General features: G+C 42.5%; 1 protein-coding gene across 3 annotated transcripts; it reads left to right on the top strand.

Moving 5' to 3' along the window:
• Positions 1 to 1,311: 1,311 nt before the first annotated feature.
• ccdc86 (coiled-coil domain containing 86) lies at positions 1,312 to 5,372 on the top strand. Of its 3 annotated transcripts, none has more exons than XM_072707457.1 (5): positions 1,312 to 2,071; positions 2,647 to 2,776; positions 4,347 to 4,421; positions 4,692 to 4,858; positions 4,928 to 5,372. In XM_072707457.1, exons 1-4 carry the CDS (start codon positions 1,497 to 1,499, stop codon positions 4,830 to 4,832), a joined length of 921 nt encoding a protein of 306 aa, XP_072563558.1. In that variant the 5' UTR covers positions 1,312 to 1,496; the 3' UTR covers positions 4,833 to 4,858; positions 4,928 to 5,372. The 3 variants fall into 3 exon arrangements, with proteins under 3 accessions (XP_072563558.1, XP_072563559.1, XP_023657297.1); XM_072707458.1 differs by having other exon boundaries at positions 1,313 to 2,071; positions 4,974 to 5,372; XM_023801529.2 differs by having other exon boundaries at positions 1,314 to 2,071; positions 4,692 to 5,372.
• Positions 5,373 to 16,671: the final 11,299 nt, after the last annotated feature.

The raw sequence follows: 16,671 nt of genomic DNA, 5'->3' as shown, positions 1-16,671 counted from the left end.
ATGTCACAAAGCTCGAATCATTTCAAATTGGTTTCTTGAACATGACAATGAGTTCACTGTACTACAATGGCCCCCACAGTCACCAGATCTCAACCCAATAGAGCATCTTTGGGATGTGGTGGAACGGGAGCTTCGTGCCCTGGATGTGCATCCCACAAATCTCCATCAACTGCAAGATGCTATCCTATCAATATGGGCCAACATTTCTAAAGAATGCTTTCAGCACCTTGTTGAATCAATGCCACGTAGAATTAAGGCAGTTCTGAAGTTATTAGGAACACCATACTAATACGGTGTTTGACCCCCTTTCGCCTTCAGAACTGCCTTAATTAAATTCTGACTCTACCATTTGAATGTCTCAACAGAAATTGAGACTCATCAGAGCAGGCAACATTTTTCCAGTCTTCAACTGTCCAATTTTGGTGAGCTCGTGCAAATTGTAGCCTCTTTTTCCTATTTGTAGTGGAGATGAGTGGTACCCGGTGGGGTCTTCTGCTGTTGTAGCCCATCCGCCTCAAGGTTGTGCGTGTTGTGGCTTCACAAATGCTTTGTTGCATACCTCGGTTGTAACGAGTGGTTATTTCAGTCAAAGTTGCTCTTCTATCAGCTTGAATCAGTCGGCCCATTCTACTCTGACCTCTAGCATCAACAAGGCATTTTCGCCCACAGGACTGCCGCATACTGGATGTTTTTCCCTTTGCACACCATTCTTTGTAAACCCTAGAAATGGTTGTGCGTGAAAATCCCAGTAACTGAGCAGATTGTGAAATACTCAGACCGACCCGTCTGGCACCAACAACCATGCCACGCTCAAAATTGCTTAAATCACCTTTCTTTCCCATTCTGACATTCAGTTTGGAGTTCAGGAGATTGTCTTGACCAGGACCACACCCCTAAATGCATTGAAGCAACTGCCATGTGATTGGTTGATTAGATAATTGCATTAATGAGAAATTGAACAGGTGTTCCTAATAATCCTTTAGGTGAGTGTATATGTGTGTGTGTGTGCGTATGTATATATATATACACACACACTGTATGTATTGTGTATTTAGACATGCTGCGTATGTATTTAGACATGCTGTTTAAAACCATACACATGCGTTTATTTTACATATTGAGAACATGACAGAAACAGTAATAATAGGCCAAGCGATTATGCTAAGGTTATTAATTTTAAATTATTTAAATAACGCGCTCGCTGAAACACACATTAGCTTATGTAATAATTTACATATTGTTAATAAATAGAACGACATTCTGATTTTAAGCCAACGTCCCGGCAGTCTGGGTTTGGATCTGTTATTACTTGCTTTCCCGATAGTCTCACTTGGTTGCCATACCTTGGAAAAACATTAGGCGGCAGCACTAAGAATCCCTTCTTCTGTTCGCTTCTATGGTATTGGAGGTAACACACGTGTTACTGTGGAGTGTTGCCGGGTCACACGTGTATTTTTGGCCGGTCTTCCACCGTGTTGTTGCGTGGTTTGAGAACCATGCCGAAACGACAGCAAAAAAGCCAGGATGAATGTTGTTCCAACCCAGAATCATCGGTGTCGCAGGTCGAGGGCGACCCCGGGAGCGAGGTGTCCGCTCCTGCTGCGATGCGAACGCGGAGCGGCCGTCAGATCCGAGCTCCCAGTTCCTTTCTGGACTCTGAAGCTCCAAGTCCGGCTAAAACTTCTAGGCTTCGTTTAAAGAGCGATGTTCAGAGGGTCACTGAGTCCGAATCATCGGGCAATACAGCAGCACCGCAGGAATGCATCACGAATATGGACACAGACACAGGCTCGGAATCCGAAGCTAAAATAATCAGAAGCGACGCCAATAAGCCCAGTAGTCCTTCAAAAGAGCCGCCGGTCGGAGTCGCTCCGGAAGCCACTGAACCAGCAGACTCAGCAGCAGACCCTGGGCATGGGGGCAGTGAGAACGGAAGCAGCATGTCTGTGAAGACAGTTAGTAACGCTACGAAACTTAGTGCTAATTCCCACTCGGGGGGCAAGCAGGGCCACATGATACCCATAGGGAAGCCCAAATCCGGACGTGTGTGGAAGAACCGTAACAAGCAGAGGTACCGTCGCCGTTACATTTACACAGAACCGTTTCCATATATGAAAATTCAAACCCTTACCCTGTTCATAACATTTGAATACCAATGAGTCGACACTGGTGATATTGTGGTTTCCTCAATTTTCGGGATATCATCTGTTTGTACTGTGTACTTTTTCACAATTTGTTTGCACGTTTTATTTGTATATGCATGTATGCGCACGATTTCCCCCCTGGAATCAGTAAAGTCTTAGGAGTAGCCATGCATCACTGAAATGTAGAAATCCTAATTGACATACTAGTGACAGTAGGGGGCGCAAAAGATGGATAATGTATTGCTATATGAAAGGGCTATTCAAATCACGGTCCTTAACGGCCGAAGCCTGCTGCTTTTCCAGCCTTCGTTTGTCCGTGAGCCTCTGTGCCCAATCGGAATCCGTAATTATTAAACTAACTACCTAGAACAACGGAAAACAAGTCCTGGATTTGGAATCGAGGTGCAGATTTGAAGAGCCCTGTTACATGGGATTAATTTTAATGCTTAACATGCTAGTGTGAAGTCTAATGTTAATCTGTATGAAACAAATTCACTCTCAGGTTTTCTTCTCTGTTGCGGGACAAACCGCTGCGTTCCTCATGGGACAAAAAGATGGAGGCGAAACGAGAGAAGGAACTTGTGAAGAAATATGCCCAACAGCTGAAGGAGGAGAAGGCGCGAGAGAAGGAGGTGCGGTGTCAGAGAGCTGGACTGTACTACCTAAGGGTCGGCTGATAGGGGTCAATTCCAATGCTGATTTTTTTGAGGGTTGGGGGTAGGTGGAGGGCTGGGGGGGAAAAATATCCCCGTGACCCCCCTAAATTCGTATGCCACTTACAGTAGGTCTGAAATAAATGTATTATCATCATTAGGGGCCAAGCACTGTAGGTACAAGGGCACCTATTGTTTTTGTTGGCATTTTTCACTATTCTACTATGTCTATGGCAACCCATAGAACCAATTGGTAACTTTTTTTTAAAATTAGGCACTTCGATAGAGGTCAGTTCAAATTATTCATACACCAAATTTGGGGCCAATCCATCTATCCCTGTAGCGCCACCATCAGGCCAAATTTGGGGCAGTGGTGGCTTAATGGTTAGGGAAGCGCACTCGTAATCGGAAGATTGCAGGTTCAAATCCCCGACCAGCAAGACACCACTGAGGTACCCTGAGCAAGGTACCGCCCCCAAGCACTGCCCCCCAAGCGCTGAATTAGCTGCCCCCTGCTATGTCACGAAAGTCACATATGGGTTAAATGCAGAGGACACATTTCGTTGTTGTGCACTGTGGTGTGTCAACAATGACAAATAATCACAAATAAATAAATAAATAAAAATTTCAAGATATATTTTTGCTTATAACTTTTGAACTTTTTGGCCTAGATTTGTGATCTTGATTTGTGATTCCTCTGAATCCTTAGGTTGTCTTGATTCGAATGCACCCACTGCTGTTAATGTCCTATGCTGTTGATCCAATCACCAGCAAACTTGGTGTACATCATTTACAAAGGATTAGGACCAAAAGTTATTCAAAGAGTCAGATGCTTTGGCCATTGTTGTCCAATGAATCTGATGACAAAGCCACCGAACAGGATGTGAGGCCATATCTCAGCAACACTTTGATGCATCAAAACCAAATTTGGGAGTGGGACTTGGGACCCAATTCTGAGGAAGCTCAGCAAAATGGGGTCATTCCACCAGTAGGGGGCGCAGCAATAAGCAAAAATACATTTTGGCTAATAACTGTTGATGTGTTTGCCTTAGATCGATTAAATTAATCTTATATTTTCCAAATTTATGGGATTGCTCGAAGCTGACGCTTGGGAATTTTTGAGTCCCCCTAATTCATGCCGGCCGCCATATTGGATTTTTAGTGAAAATTTGAGTGTTTTCCACAGGCCACAAATTTGGTCCAGTCTTCACCTTCGTAATTTGGCACCGTGACGGAGGCCAGTCCAGAGTACTCGCTTGCCTAATTTGGAGTCAATCCATCCATCTCTCTAGTGCCAACAACGTGGCTCTTAAGTCACCACACTACAACACCGTTGCAGTGAGTGCTCCGCAGCCACGCATCAATCATGCAGCCATGCGGAGCCGTTGCTGCATCAGTCACATATCCCGATTAATCAGCGGATGCCGACTGCCATAAAATGCCTAAAAATCGTCTGTTTTCTGCCTAATCGATCGGTCGACCTCTAGTGCTGCTGCTTGTTTTTTGTCTGTCTTTTTGCTCATTTTACTGTTACCTTTCTAATGCTCAGGAGAAGAGGAAGCGAAGGGAGGAAAGCTTGAGAAGACGAGAGGAGAATGAAAGGAAAGCGGAGATCGTGCAAGTGGTAAGGAGGCCCCACTGCTGGGGGCTGAGCCAAGAGGAAGTATCAGCCACACCGGCACTGCTGCTGGCTGCCCCCCAGCAGCCTTCATCCAGTCACATTTACCTGTAACACTTAGCAGCTCACTGCGCCCCCAGCTGCTCAGCTGGCCTGTTTCCTTCTGTTAACCTTTACGGTTTGGCGTATAACTGGCACTTTTAATGTCACACCGCTTATTTGTAGCCATGGCATCTCAGCAGACCCAGGTATCATTGACCCGCCGCTCTGTTTCAGATCCGGAACCCGGCGAAAATGAAGAGGATGAAGAAGAAGCAGCTGAGGCGCATAGAAAAGAGGGACACGCTGACCCTGCAGCAGAAAGCCGCACCCCGGAACCAAAGTGGCCCTCAGAAAGCAGCCGAGCGAAGCCAATGAAAAGGAGCTGCGGGCTGTCATGTGACCTAGGCATGGGCTGTCATGTGACCTAGGCATGGGCTGTCATGTGACCTAGGCATGGGCTGCCATGTGACCTAGGCATGGGCTGCCATGTGACCTAGGCATGGGCTGCCATGTGACCTAGGCATGGGCTGTGCCGTGGCAGGGACAGTCCTGCGTGTCCCATGTCGATGCTGCACGCAGCTCCAGTTCTTTTATCGGACAATTTACTTCACCTGAGACATCTCACCAGTATGTGTCTGTGATGCCAAACAAATTGGTTGGTATAAGAAAAATAGTTCAGCTTATAATAACTTTAACACAACTTAAAAAAGATAACTTAGTGCGAAATCATTGTTATTTTACAATGGAGATAATTAAAATATCTATTCCCTTATGTCATATTACGGTTTTATTTTTTATTTTTTTTTAAACTTCCTTGTGGAAATTACCTTCACTCGATTGTGTTTGAACTTCTATGACTCAGTAATAATTGTCACATCAGTTAAGCCATGAAAGCAATAAAAAATACTTCTCATATTCTTGCTCTCCTGCCTTTGTTAATTGCTTGTATCACTAATGTTTACCTTTGCTTTTAGAGGGGATTGTTTTGTAGCAGTCTTGTGTCATTTTTGCACCCCCGCCAACAAAAGTACCAAAGGTTATTCAGTTTGGTTTCACTTTTACTTTACTAATCATGTAATCTGGCAGATGATGGAGGTTTATTACACTTTCTGCTGAATATCAGACTAGATGGCCGCCAGTTCTTTGAAGTAAACACGTGACTCACAGTAGAAACAAAAACATTGGTGATTTCCAGAGATAAAGATAAATTTTGTGTTTATCTTCTTGGCTGTTTAGCAGAGCCCTGTGTCAGTGTTTATCTATGGACTGCCTGAAGATGGCAATACACTACATAGAAAGGCATTAGTCCATCATAATTCCTAGGTCCCTCCTCTTTTAATATGAATTACAGTGCTGGTACTCTGTCCTATTCAATCTCACCCAATACCACAGATTTTCTTGACATGTTGACATTAAGTAGGAGGGGTCTTTGGTGATTTCCCAAGTGGTGGTTTCACTTTTGCTCTCTGGCCATGGTACTTCCTGGGGACATTCCCGTGGGATTTCTGTGATGTTACCCGTCCATTTGAAAGTGCCGGAGGCTGACAGTCGACGGATCCTATTGAATTGCTCTGCCATCTAATTTTGGGCTATAGGCTAAGAGGTCCTGGGTTCAAATCCTGGTGCCCCCTGAATGCTGTCACTCAAATATTCCAGAATTATTCTACTACCCCCACCCCACTGATCCTCTAGGTCTGTGTTACACAGCGAGGTGCTTAAAATATGTGCCTAAATTTATCTATCTTAATGCCTTTCAAATAGCCATGTGCATGCACCTCATTGCTTCGAGGTTTCTTTTGCTAAGTTCTTGTTTAATTCTTATCGGATTGGCATGCAGGGTGTTTTCATTTGAGCAGCTACTTGTAAATGATCACATGACCAAGAACACGCCCCCCCTCCTACTATATAACAAAGGCGTTTTCCACAACTAAAAAACATCACTCTGAACTCTATGCAACAGTACAATAAGACGCGACATCAAGCATGACGGACGTAATTCATCCGGTAAGCTGAGTTTTTCTGATTAATATTTTGCTTTGTTGTTTCTTTTTATATGTTTATTGTGATTTTACGCTTCCTTTTTAAAGATGTGTCATGCAGTGATATAATAATAATAATAATAAAAATGGAATACTTATTGAGTGTGAGTAGTGTTGCTTTAATTGATGTTGCAGACACTGTGTTACAGCCATTTTTCTCACTGTTTCCCAAGGTGTTTAATAGCATCTGGGGGATCCAGAAACCTGAGAGGACACGGTCACCTGCACCCACCCCAGCGCCCTTCGACCAGACCTTCCAGCGCAGCACTCATGCCACCCTGAAGGCCGTCAACGAGGGCGTGTCTCTCAATCCCACCACCAGCCACATCTCCGTGTCCGTCTTTGATGGGTCCAACGGCAGAACGGTCAAGTTGCAGCTCCTGGAGGCCGACACCGTCGGGAAGGTGAAAGAGAAGCTGAAGGAGGGCCCTATGCCAGGACTGAGCCTGGAGCTCGCCTGCGACGGCAAGCCTGTGGCAGAGCATCAAACCCTGAGGGAGCTATGTGTGCTTGGGCAAGTCACCTTCATCACCTACCAGAAGTGTGTTGGTGGTTAGTTGTGGGAAAACTCATCCAGAAATTATCAATATTAAATGAAATACACACTTCCATGCATTGTCAGTCACCATAATATGATACTTAAATTTTTTGTGTGATTTTTAATTGTGTATGACCATATGTCAGTATAACAAATCAGTTTTCTTGAATGTCATGCTAAATACTTGTAATTCCAGCTGCTGTTTGTTACCCCAAATGCTCTGATTTCAGTTTCTCCCAATAAATGTAATTTACACAATGGCATTTCCATGTATAGATTTTTCACAGCTATAGGTAATGTCTGCAAGTGTTTCTTACAACTTATTACTGTCATTTTGCATTTTTGTAACGGTACATGCTGCTACTACTTAGTGGAACATTTTAAGAAATTATTTTCAGACTTTAACCTTCATGTTAAATAAATCATCTAGGGTCCTTGTAATATCAGAAACCCTTTTGTGCTTTTCTTACACAAGACAGCTGCAATTTATCAAGAGTGAAATCATTGCATAATAAGTAGTTTTAGTTAAAGTAAAACTGTTTTGCTTCATTTGTTCGAGCTCTCTTGGTTACGAAAGATTAAACAACATGCATCACAAAACCCGAGAACAGAAAATTAACCTAGAAACCAATAACCAAGTACATTGATATAGATCCACCCCCCCTCTTTACTTACACTGTGGTCTCACGCGGGGTGTACCCTGGCCGCATGCCCTGAGTATACTGCAGTGTACCGGAATGTACCCCAGCTGTGTGCCCTGAGTGTACTGGGGTGAACTTCAGCCATGTGCCCTTAGTGTACCACAGTGTACCCGACCTTGTGCCCTGAGTGTACTGTACCACAATGCACCCTGACCTTTGTGCCCTGAATGTACCGGATTGTACCCCGCCCATGTGCCCTGAGTGTACTGGGGTGAACTTCAGCCATGTGCCCTTAGTGTACCACAGTGCACCCTGACCGTGTGCCCTGAGTGTACCGGATTGTACCCCGGCCATGTGTCCAGAGTATACCACAGTGTACGGGGGTGTTCCCTGGCCGTGTGCCCTGATTGTACTGCAGTGTACCCCGGCCTTTTGCCGTGCTGCCCAGCAGCTCCAGGATAGGAGTTGGGAGATGCATATATTAATGAACATTTACTGCACATCAACGTATTCATATTTCTATGTTTATACATTTAGATTAAAAAAATATTATTATTTTGCCTGTGGACAATTAAGACCCAAGCTAAGATTTTAGTTGTTAATTTTGTGTTTATCTTCTTGGCTGTTTAGCAGAGCCCTGTGTCAGCGTTTATTTATGGATTGCCTGAAGATGGCAATACACTACATAGAAAGGCGTTAGTCCATCATAATTCCTAGGTCCCTCCTCTTTTAATTTGAATTACAGTGCTGGTACTCTATCCTATTCAATCTCACCCAATACCACAGATTTTCTTGACATGTTGACATTAAGTAGGAGGGGTCTTTGGTGATTTCCCAAGTGGTGGTTTCACTTTTGCTCTCTGGCCATGGTACTTCCTGGGGACATTCCCGTGGGATTTCTGTGATGTCACCCGTCCATTTGAAAGTGCCGGAGGCTGACAGTCGACGGATCCTATTGAATTGCTCTGCCATCTAATTTTGGGCTATAGGCTAAGAGGTCCTGGGTTCAAATCCTGGTGCCCCCTGAATGCTGTCACTCAAATATTCCAGAATTATTCTACTACCCCCACCCCACTGATCCTCTAGGTCTGTGTTACACAGCGAGGTGCTTAAAATATGTGCCTAAATTTATCTATCTTAGTGCCTTTCAAATAGCAATGCACATGCACCTCATTGCTTCGAGGTTTCTTTTGCTAAGTTCTTGTTTAATTCTTATCGGATTGGCATGCAGGGTGTTTTCACTTGAGCAGCTTCTTGTAAATGATCACATGACCAAGAACACGCCCCCTCCTACTATATAACAAAGGCGTTTTCCACAACTAAAAACAGTACAATAAGACGCGACATCAAACATGACGGACGTAATTCATCAGGTAAGCTGAGTTTTTCTGATTAATATTTTGCTTTGTTGTTTCTTTTTATATGTTTATTGTGATTTTACGCTTCCTTTTTAAAGATGTCATGCAGTGATTTATTAAAAAAAGAAAATAATGGAATACTTATTGAGTGTGAGTAGTGTTGCTTTAATTGATGTTGCAGACACTGTGTTACAGCCATTTTTCTCACTGTTTCCCAAGGTGTTTAATAGCATCTGGGGGATCCAGAAACCTGAGAGGACACGGTCACCTGCACCCACCCCAGCGCCCTTCGACCAGACCTTCCAGCGCAGCACTCATGCCACTCTGAAGGCCGTCAACGAGGGCGTGTCTCTCAATCCCACCACCAGCCACATCTCCGTGTCCGTCTTTGATGGGTCCAACGGCAGAACGGTCAAGCTGCAGCTCCTGGAGGCCGACACCGTCGGGAAGGTGAAAGAGAAGCTGAAGGAGGGCCCTATGCCAGGACTGAGCCTGGAGCTCGCCTGCAACGGCAAGCCTGTGGCAGAGCATCAAACCCTGAGGGAGCTATGTGTTCTTGGGCAAGTCACCTTCATCACCTACCAGAAGTGTGTTGGTGGTTAGTTGTGGGAAAACTCATCCAGAAATGATCAATATCAAATAAAATATACACTTCCATGCTTTGTCTGTCAGTCACTGTAATGTGACACTTTAATTTTTGTGTGATTTTTAATTGTGTATGACCAATTATAACAAATAACAGCTTTGTATGTAATTCAGGCTACTGACTTACTTGTATTTGTTACCCCAAATGCTCTGATTTCAGTTTCTCCAAATAGATGTAATTTACCCAATGACATTTCCATGTATAGATTTTTCACACGTTATGCAGTAAAATATTTTTGGCAACAGCACTATTTACAAATGCATGAAACTTTATTTTGATGACATTTAAATAGTTTGTGAGTCGCGTAGAGCTTCATTTATCTCTTGCATCTACAGTCAAAAACAGTTTAAAATAATGACCAACACTGCACGGATTTGTTGTCATAATACATTCAGATAATACAGCTATCGCTAATGTTACCTGCAAGTGTTTCTTACCACTTAATACTCCCCTTTAGTGCATTTTGTAACGGTACATGCTGATGCGACTTAGTGGAACATTTTAAGAAATTATTTCTAAACTTTAACCTTCATATTAAATAAATCATCTATGGTCCTTGTAATATCAGAGATCCCTTTGTGCTTTTCTTACACGACAGCTGCAATTTATTAAGAGTGAAATCATTGCATAATAAGTGGTTTTAGTTAAAGTAAATCTGTTTTGCTTAATTTGTTTGAGCTCTCTTGGTTGCGAAGATTAAATAATGCGGTGTAAAACAACACAATACTATACCGTGCATAATTGCATGAACCGCTCGGTGGCTAATAAACTGCAGTAACATATCATTAAAAAGTGCGCGAGGCATGGATACGCCGTTTACGGGAAATGCGGAGCTTCTCTGGTCAGCGTTGGGTAGTTCAATCTCTGTGCCCAATGTGCCGATTTCAGAGCCCTGTGTTTTGCCCTCCTGTCATCGAGTTGGGGCTCCACCACATCAGACTATGACAGCACCAGTAAGAGCACTCTGGTGCTATGGCAGAAGCTGGGACGTGTTGGCTGTTCATAAGCCATATCTCCAGGCGCCTAAGACAGCCAAGTCGCTGGCGAAATCGGAGATTTTGATCTAACCTGAAACCGTTACTTTCCCATGCAGCGCACTAACACTAACGTATTATACTAAAGTAAAACTTAAACTGAAAGTAAAATGTATCTCAAAACCTGGGAACGACAAATTAACCTAGCAACCAATGACCAGAGCCGGTGATTCTATTCACTGGCATCCGCCCCTCTCTTCACTTACACTGACAGCCCGCATGGGGTGTACCCCGACCGCGTGCCCTGCTGATTAGCAGTTCCAGGGTAGGCGTTGGGAGATGCGTGTATTCAGTAATATTTACCACACATCAACCGTTTCATATTTCTGTGTTTATACATTTAGATTAAAAAAATATTATTATTTTGCCTGTGGACAATTAAAACCCACGTTGACTTTTTAGTTCTTCATTTTGTGTTTATCTTCTTGGCTGTTTAGGAAAGCCTGTGTCAGCGTTTATCTATTCTATGGACTGCCTGAAGATGGCAATACACTACATAGAAAGGAATTAGTCCACGATAATCCCTAGCTTCCTCCTCTTTAGGTTCCGCAGTGCTGGCACTCTGTGTTATTCAGTCTCACCTGCTACTTCAGATTTTCTAGATGTGTTAAAAATAAGTTGGAGGGGCCTTGAGAATTACATCAAGTGGACAAAAGTATTGGTGCACCTGGCCATTACACCTACAGGAACTTTTATGACACTCCGTTATAAATCCATAGGCACCAATATGAAGTTGGTCTCACTTTGCAGCTATAACGGCTGCCACTCTTCTGAGAAGGTTTCCACAAGATGTAACTACAGACCTAGCATTGTGCACTGGGGCACAGTCATGCTGGAACAGAAAAAGACCTTCACCAAACTGTTCCCACAAAGTTGGAAGCATAGAATTGTCAAAGATATCATGGTATGCTGAAGCATTAAGAGTTTCCTTCACTGGAATTGAGAGCCCTAGCCCAACACCTGAAAAACAACCGCATACCATTATCCCTCCTCCACCAAGCTTTACAGCTGGCACAGTGCAGTCAGGCAGGTAATGTTCTCTTCTCATTCACCAAATCAAGATTCATCCATCAGACTTCTCCATCAGACTGCCAAACAGAGAAATGTGATGTGTCACTCCACACTGCTCTAGGTTTGAGGCCAGCCTTACCAGTTAATATTTATTGTTTTTTTGTTCTCTAGTGTTTATTAGTTATCATTTCCTCCCTGTTTTATTTAGTTTGCCCTGCTTGTGACCGTTTTGGTTTTGGTTTTGCTTGTACGTGTTATTCTTCTTCTTCAATTTTTATGGTGGTTGGCAACCAGCTTTACCGCCACCACAGGATGTGGCATAGGATGCCAACAGGGTGAGAAATCTAGAACTTAATCTTTGTCTGTGTGTGTGATATTTGGGGCAGTGCAGAATACCATGTTCTACGGACTCCAGACAATCACAATAAACACAGTTGCCATCAGTGTGTTTCATCATTAAATACAATGTGCTATTCGATCTTGTGTGCTTGTACTTGTTCCTAGTCTTTTTCTAGTGTTGTTAGGCCTTGGTGTTTGTTAGGTTCCCCAGTTCCTGGTCTCGTTAATTGTAAGTTATTTCACCTGTGTCTTTTTGTTCCATGGCCTTGTTGATTGGTTGTTTTTGATGATTCGCACCTGCCCTTGGTTAGTCCTTGTTATCAATGTATTTACCAGTTATTTCTTTACCTGTTATTTCTTAGTTAATGCTCCTAAGTTTGTTCTCTTTTCTAGTTTGACCCCTTGTAGTCCTGTTGTTTTGGTGTTTTTCCTCATGCATCCCTTTTATTCAATAACCCCTTGTTGTCTTGGACCGGCTAAGGGATCGTCACCCTCTTTTCCCGTCTACCCCATGCCCCGTCGCAGTGACATCCACTTCGCAATGATACTACTTACAGCTGACCGTGGAATAGCTACCAATCCACCAAGAAGTTTCATGAAATGACTTATTACAAAGGTGACATCCTCTGACAGTACCATGCTTGAATTCACTGAGCTTCTCAGAATGACCCACAAATGTTTGTAACCCTGACTGCATGGCTAGGTGCTTGATTTTATACACATGTGGCACTGGGTCTGAATGAATCTGATCAATATACACTTGAATTCAGTGATTAAGAAGTGTTTCCCAATACTTTTTTCCCTATAATGTATAAGGGACCAAAGCTTTTTGTAATGTAATGTTATGACATATTCAGGGAGTCACTGTTTAAAAATGCTACAGGAAAATTTCCCATAGTTCAGTATTCTGGCATTTTGTCCCAGTCAGTCTCATTCACTGATGTCACATTTTTATTTTATTTTTTTTAAAAAGTTTTGATAATAAGGAGGAGGGGCCTTGGGAATTATGGGGGGAAATTCTGTATTTAATGACATTCCATATCCAAGCGGTCATTATTTAAAAAATTCTACTGTAAAATCTCTCATAACTCAGTATTCTGTTGTGTCAGCCAACAAGAGAAAGAACAAAAAAATCCAGTCTGCAGTTCTCCCCTACCAGCCTCCCTGCTGTCTTAGATCCACTTCCTCTGGGTCCTTCCCCCCACCATCCAAGCTTGATGGCCATGGTGATCATGCATTTTCCTGTTTAGCTCCCCGACTTTGGAACTCCCCACTGCCACTGTCAGTCCAACAGTCTCCAATTTCAAAACCAAACTGCTGAAATCCTTTTTGTTTGCTGAAAACTATAACCATCCGTATCCAAAAATCGTTTTTGTTGTTTGTCACATATGTTTACTTTATGTTGTTTGTGAGTGTCTTTGAGTTTTTGAAAAGCACTTCATAAATAAAGTGTATTATTATTATTATTCTAACAGTGGAGCACATGAAGGAAAGGCACATCCATCCATTGTCCAACCCGCTTATCCTACTGGGTCGCGGGGGGTCCGGAGCGTATCCTGGAAGCAATGGGCACGAGGCAGGGAACAACCCTGGATGGGGGGCCAGCCCATCGCAGAGGAAAGGCACAATTAAATTGAAACACCTGGTTTTAGACCACAATAATTTACTAGTATGGTGTAGACTGTATAGCCTCCTTTTTCAGCCAATACAGCATCATATCATCTTTGGAATGACTCGTACAAGTCCTGCACAGTGGCCAGAGGGATTTTGAGCCATTCCTCTTGCAGAATAGTGGCCAGGTCACTATGTAATGCTGGTGGAGGAAAACATTTCCTGACTCGCTCCTCCAAAACGCTCTAAAGTGGCTTAATAATATTCAGATCTGGTGACCATGCAGTTCATGGGAGATCTTCACTTTCATGCCCATCAAACCACTCTGTCACCAGTCTTGTTGTGTGTATTGATGCATTATCATCTTGATACATGATACCACCTTCAAGGTACAATGTTTGAATCACTGGGTGAACGTGGTTCTCCAGAATGGTTTGTTAGTCCTTGGTAGTGATGTGCCCCTCTGGAACAAGTAGGGGCCCTAGGGAATGCCAAGATATTGCAGCTAAATCCATCACTGAACCTTTCCTGTCCTGCATTCTGGGTATGCAGCAGTCCAGGTGGCAAGGCTATTTGGGTTTCTCCACACCTCCCGGATGTATTGCACTTTGTCTATAGCCCAAGATTTGCGCTGCTGGCACCATTGAAACCAACATTTGGCATTGATGGAGTGACCAAAGGTTTGGTTATAGCATCCCAACCATGAATATTGACCCTGTGGCGCTCCTGACAAACAGATTTGGTGGAAACAGGATAGTCGAGGCGTGCATTTAATTCTGCAGCGAGTTGGGCAGCTATGTGTATAAATTCTATAAATGTATAAAGTCTCACCCACTGCTGTCAAATTCTCTTCAAGAATGATTCCCGGTCTTAGAGGAATGTTAGTAGAATGTTAGAAGAAGTTAGCTGAGCTAAATCTGTTCAGACTCGAGCAAAGGAGACTAAGGGGGGACATGATTCAGGTATATAAAATTCTGGCAGGTCTGGAGTTTAAATACTAGAACCAGTGGCCATAGGAGGAAATTAGTGGGAGAACATTTTAAAATGTATTTGTGAAAGCACCTCTTTACACAGCGTGTAGTTAGAGTATGGAATAGTCTGTAGTACAAGCTAAAATCCTGGGTTCCTTTAAATCAGAGCTAGATAAGATTTTAACAACTCTGAGCTATTAGTTGAGTTCTCCCCAAACGAGCTTGATGGACCAAATGGCCTCCTCGAGTTTGTAAATTTCTTATGTTCTTATGTTCTCTAAACCTTTCCTCATAAGACATTCCTCTAAGACCAGGAGTCATTCTTGTAGCCCTACGTCAAACCCTTTCTAAGGCAGCAATGTCCTTTTTAAAGTAAGGTGACCAAAGCTGTACACACTATTCTAAGTGGGGTCTTACCAAGGAATTGTATAAGCTTAGAATCACCTCCCTTGACTTAAACTCCACACACCTAGACATGTAACCCAACATCCTATTGGCCTTTTTAATTGCTTCTTCACAATGGCGAGAGTGGACATGGAAGCATCAACATACACACCGAGATCTTTCTCATAATCAGCTACCTTTATTTCCGTGGAACCTATAAAATACCTGTACTTTATATTTCTGCTCCCTGCATGGATTGCCTTACATTTATCTACATTAAATTTCATCTAATTAAATCATATCCCATTGTAGCCTCTGTGCTGCTAGTTCAGTGTCTGTTACACCCCCCACCTTAGTGTTGTCAGCAAATGTAATCAGTTTATGGTATATATTGTTGTGAATATCATTAATGTAAATTAGGAACAATAATGGTCCTAAAATTGAGCCCTGCAGTACCCCACTATGAACACAGGCCCACTGTGACATTATGCCTCTAATAACTACTCACTGCTTCCTGTCTGTTAACCAGTTTTTGATCCAAGCTGCTACAGTTCCTAAAATCCCTGCAGCTTTGATCTTAAGCAAGAGCCCTTTGTGGGGGACAACATCAAAGGCCTTCGGGAAATCTAAGTAGATCACGTCGTAGGCCATTTTGTGATCAATTTCTCTTGTAGCTTCCTTAAAGAACTCAAGTAGATTAAACAGATCTACCTCTCCTAAATTCAAGTTGGCTATCCCTCAGAATGTAAAGTTCATTTACTTGTATTTCTTAAACATGTGAAATAAAGGCATAATAAGTATTGTTTTCTGTGAAATTACTTTGAATTTCATAATAAATTAATATTTTGAGCTTTAATATTAAATGTGCATTTCCAGTGTTATATAATTAGATCCATTCATTTTTGTAACCACTTGTCCAGTAATTACACTCGGAAGTGCCCTTTTCTTTTGGGGAGTTTTAAAAAAAAAATAAAAATCAATGCTATTGGTAACCCTTTACGTCTGTGTCTTTTTAACAAATATTTAACCAATTAAAGGCATTAAAAAGCTTATCTCTTAGAACCGCTCAAACTGTCAGTCAAACTTCACAACTTCCTGGGTGGTGCAAAAGTAGCAGCCATACAAGTTGACTGCTGAAAAATAACTTGTGGGGCTTTTATTTTTATATTTTTAATGGCCAGATGAAGCATTGAAGCTTTCCAGCCATTTATGTTGAAAAGAGGACTAATTCTGAAGGCTTCAGTTGCTCACTGGAGTCTCCTGCTGGTCAGAAGAGCTTAAAGTAGGATATGGCGCAAACATTACAGCACAAATTACAGAATAGGACCTCCAGTGGGGCGCTGAGGGTTTGTTACGCTTGGTAAGTCTAAAATCCCAGGGCTAGTGCACATCAGTTTGTCAAACTAGTGTTATTGCATCTGACAGTGTTATGATGATTCAGTATTTTAATGTCATTTCCAGTGCTAAAGTTGTTTATTTTTTGGTCAGTTCAATTTAGAATGGTCTTATTTAGTTTCATTTACTTGTATTTCTTAAACATGTGAAATAAAGGCATAATAAGTATTGTTTTCTGTGAAATTACTTTGAATTTCATAATAAATTAATATTTCATTTGTGAGTTAGGACTCCAAAGGTGGGGGTG

This window comes from Paramormyrops kingsleyae, chromosome 25 (assembly GCF_048594095.1).
Source record: "Paramormyrops kingsleyae isolate MSU_618 chromosome 25, PKINGS_0.4, whole genome shotgun sequence".
Classification (NCBI taxonomy): Eukaryota; Metazoa; Chordata; class Actinopteri; order Osteoglossiformes; family Mormyridae; genus Paramormyrops; species Paramormyrops kingsleyae.
This window is presented reverse-complemented; position numbering and strand designations above follow the sequence as displayed.

Bases quoted from the DNA above. Each gene is read 5' to 3' on its own strand.
- ccdc86 (XM_072707457.1), top strand. From the start codon at position 1,497: ATGCCGAAACGACAGCAAAAAAGCCAGGATGAATGTTGTTCCAACCCA. The intron at 2,072-2,646 runs GTACCGTCGCCG...ATTCACTCTCAG, and splicing joins AAGAACCGTAACAAGCAGAG to GTTTTCTTCTCTGTTGCGGG. The intron at 2,777-4,346 runs GTGCGGTGTCAG...TCTAATGCTCAG, and splicing joins AGAAGGCGCGAGAGAAGGAG to GAGAAGAGGAAGCGAAGGGA.